Here is a 1929-nt window from a genome sequence, read left to right on the forward strand (position 1 = left end):
CCATTTCTATCAAAATCAAACAAGACAGAAACTTTCGTCGTCTTCATCATTGAGAGCTTCATCAATCCAACCTAACTCTGCATCACTAGATTCACTTTCAAAAGATGGAACAGTGCTGATTCCTGCTTCACCTTCTTCCTCCTTATCATCCTCGCAGATCAAACCCCCATTAACGTCAATGCTATTTTGTTGTTGTTGTTATAATTAATCACCAAATTATTATCAGATTCACCACCAAACGCCATTTCTCTATCCTCCAATGATGGCACAGTTGGCTCTTCTAACAAATGTTGAATGTATCCTTCTTCTTCTTCATGAGAATACTGTTCTGCATTCACAGTCTCTTTCACAGAACCGTCACTTTCACTGCTACTACCCATTGAAGATTGATTGCGGTTGTTGTTATTGTTAGTCTATTATTATTATTATTATTCTTATTAGAAGGGATGACGTTATCAAGCACGGAAGATGGAGAAGAGTTGGACGTCATCATCAAGATTTCGAACTCCGTCCTCTTATTCTCATAAGCCAAAGCGCTTCTTCGACGGTATTGTAGGTTCCGAGCCACATTCGGACCCTTCGAATCGGATCTCGGATCTCCGCCACGTAGGTCCCCCACTTACGACGTCGTACTCCTCTCGGCAAGCCTGACGATTTCCGATCCTCGGGCCCCGCCTGGTGCCGGCGACGGAAAAACTGGGACTCTTTTTGGTGTTTCCTCTGCCGCATGATTTGGTCGGAACAAGAATTTCCTTCACAAATCGCTTGGAGCCATGGCCAGGGTTTCACCTTCTTCTTCGCTGGAACAATCTGTAGCATCTGGGTCTGTGTATATAATTCGAACTTTTCTATCAAAGTTCCACGTCCTTGCTCTTCGTTCTCGCTGGGGCCTTTTCAGCTGAAATCGAAAACAACACTGAAGAGGAAGCAAATCAAATACTCAGAAAACGAAGAAAAAGAAGATCCGACAGGTACTTCTGATCATCAGTAACAATGAACCCATTGTTACACGGAGAATGGGTGGTGATAATGAGGAACGAAATAATGGAATGATTTTTCAGCGAGAGCGAGAGGGTTAAAAACAAGAAGCGATGTGATAGATAGGTGAGGAAATAATGAATGACAGTAAAACAGGAGAGTGCATGAACCGTTTGGATGATAATGTGATGAAAAACGTTGGGAGAGAGAGCGGTTTCTTTGGTGGTATCCCAGAATGTCAGAATGTCAACGAACAGAGACCAACAATGGCCGAAGCTGCCCAGTAAGTACACAGCTCACACTCTATATTTGCCGCGTAACTCTCTTTTCTCGAGAAACCCGAAGAAAAATATAAGGAAAGTGGAGAAATTGAAATTATCACGAATTAATATTTCAACATAAAAAACTGGCTGGCTGATATAAAAAGAAACCATGAAATATTTTTAATGAAATAACATTGATATGTATCACTGAAAAGGGTAAAAAAAAATTAAAAGAAAACACTGAGACGAGTGATCACATATGGATGATAATATTATACTCAATATAAGTGAATGTGTGAGTTTGAAAAAGAAATGCTGGTTGGTTGGTGAGTGCTTAGGTCAACGAGTGTCAACAAAAGAGAGGAATAGATTCTCAGTATTGGCCACATGGAAACACCTTGCTTTCTTTCTTTCTTTTCTTTCTTCTTCTTTGTATTTTTTTTTGGCCCTATGAAATCTTGCTTTCTATTATACAATATAATAGATTCTCACTCCATCGTACCAGCTATAGTTATTTTTTATTTATTTTTTTCTATTGTTATTGCTTTAAGCGTACTTGGATTTCTACAAAATGTCATGTTAAATTGTAGAAGGTGAAAGTTGATAACCTTAACTCTTTTAGCATTATGATTCTCACCAATTAATGAAACTATGATGCACGATCAATACAGTGGTCGAAAATCAAGAG

General features: G+C 39.1%; 1 protein-coding gene across 1 annotated transcript; it reads right to left on the bottom strand.

Annotated features, from left to right (window-relative positions):
* Nucleotides 1–492: 492 nt before the first annotated feature.
* LOC129292391 (dehydration-responsive element-binding protein 2C-like) lies at nt 493–1003 on the bottom strand. The gene is made up of 2 exons (XM_054929953.1): nt 976–1003; nt 493–890 (listed from the first exon to the last, which is right to left on the bottom strand). The coding sequence occupies exons 1-2, from the start codon at nt 1001–1003 to the stop codon at nt 493–495; spliced, it is 426 nt and encodes a 141-aa protein (XP_054785928.1).
* Between the last annotated feature and the right edge of the window lie 926 nt (nt 1004–1929).

The sequence above is a fragment of the Prosopis cineraria genome, unplaced genomic scaffold, assembly GCF_029017545.1.
Source record: "Prosopis cineraria cultivar Desert tree isolate PC_DT_omini unplaced genomic scaffold, ASM2901754v1 PC14, whole genome shotgun sequence".
Lineage (NCBI taxonomy): Eukaryota > Viridiplantae > Streptophyta > Magnoliopsida > Fabales > Fabaceae > Prosopis > Prosopis cineraria.

Coding starts and splice junctions, on each gene's coding strand:
- LOC129292391 (XM_054929953.1), bottom strand. CDS start 1,003: ATGGGTTCATTGTTACTGATGATCAGAA. Junction 891..975: donor ATTGTTACTGATGATCAGAA/GTACCTGTCGGA, acceptor TCAGCTGAAAAG/GCCCCAGCGAGAACGAAGAG.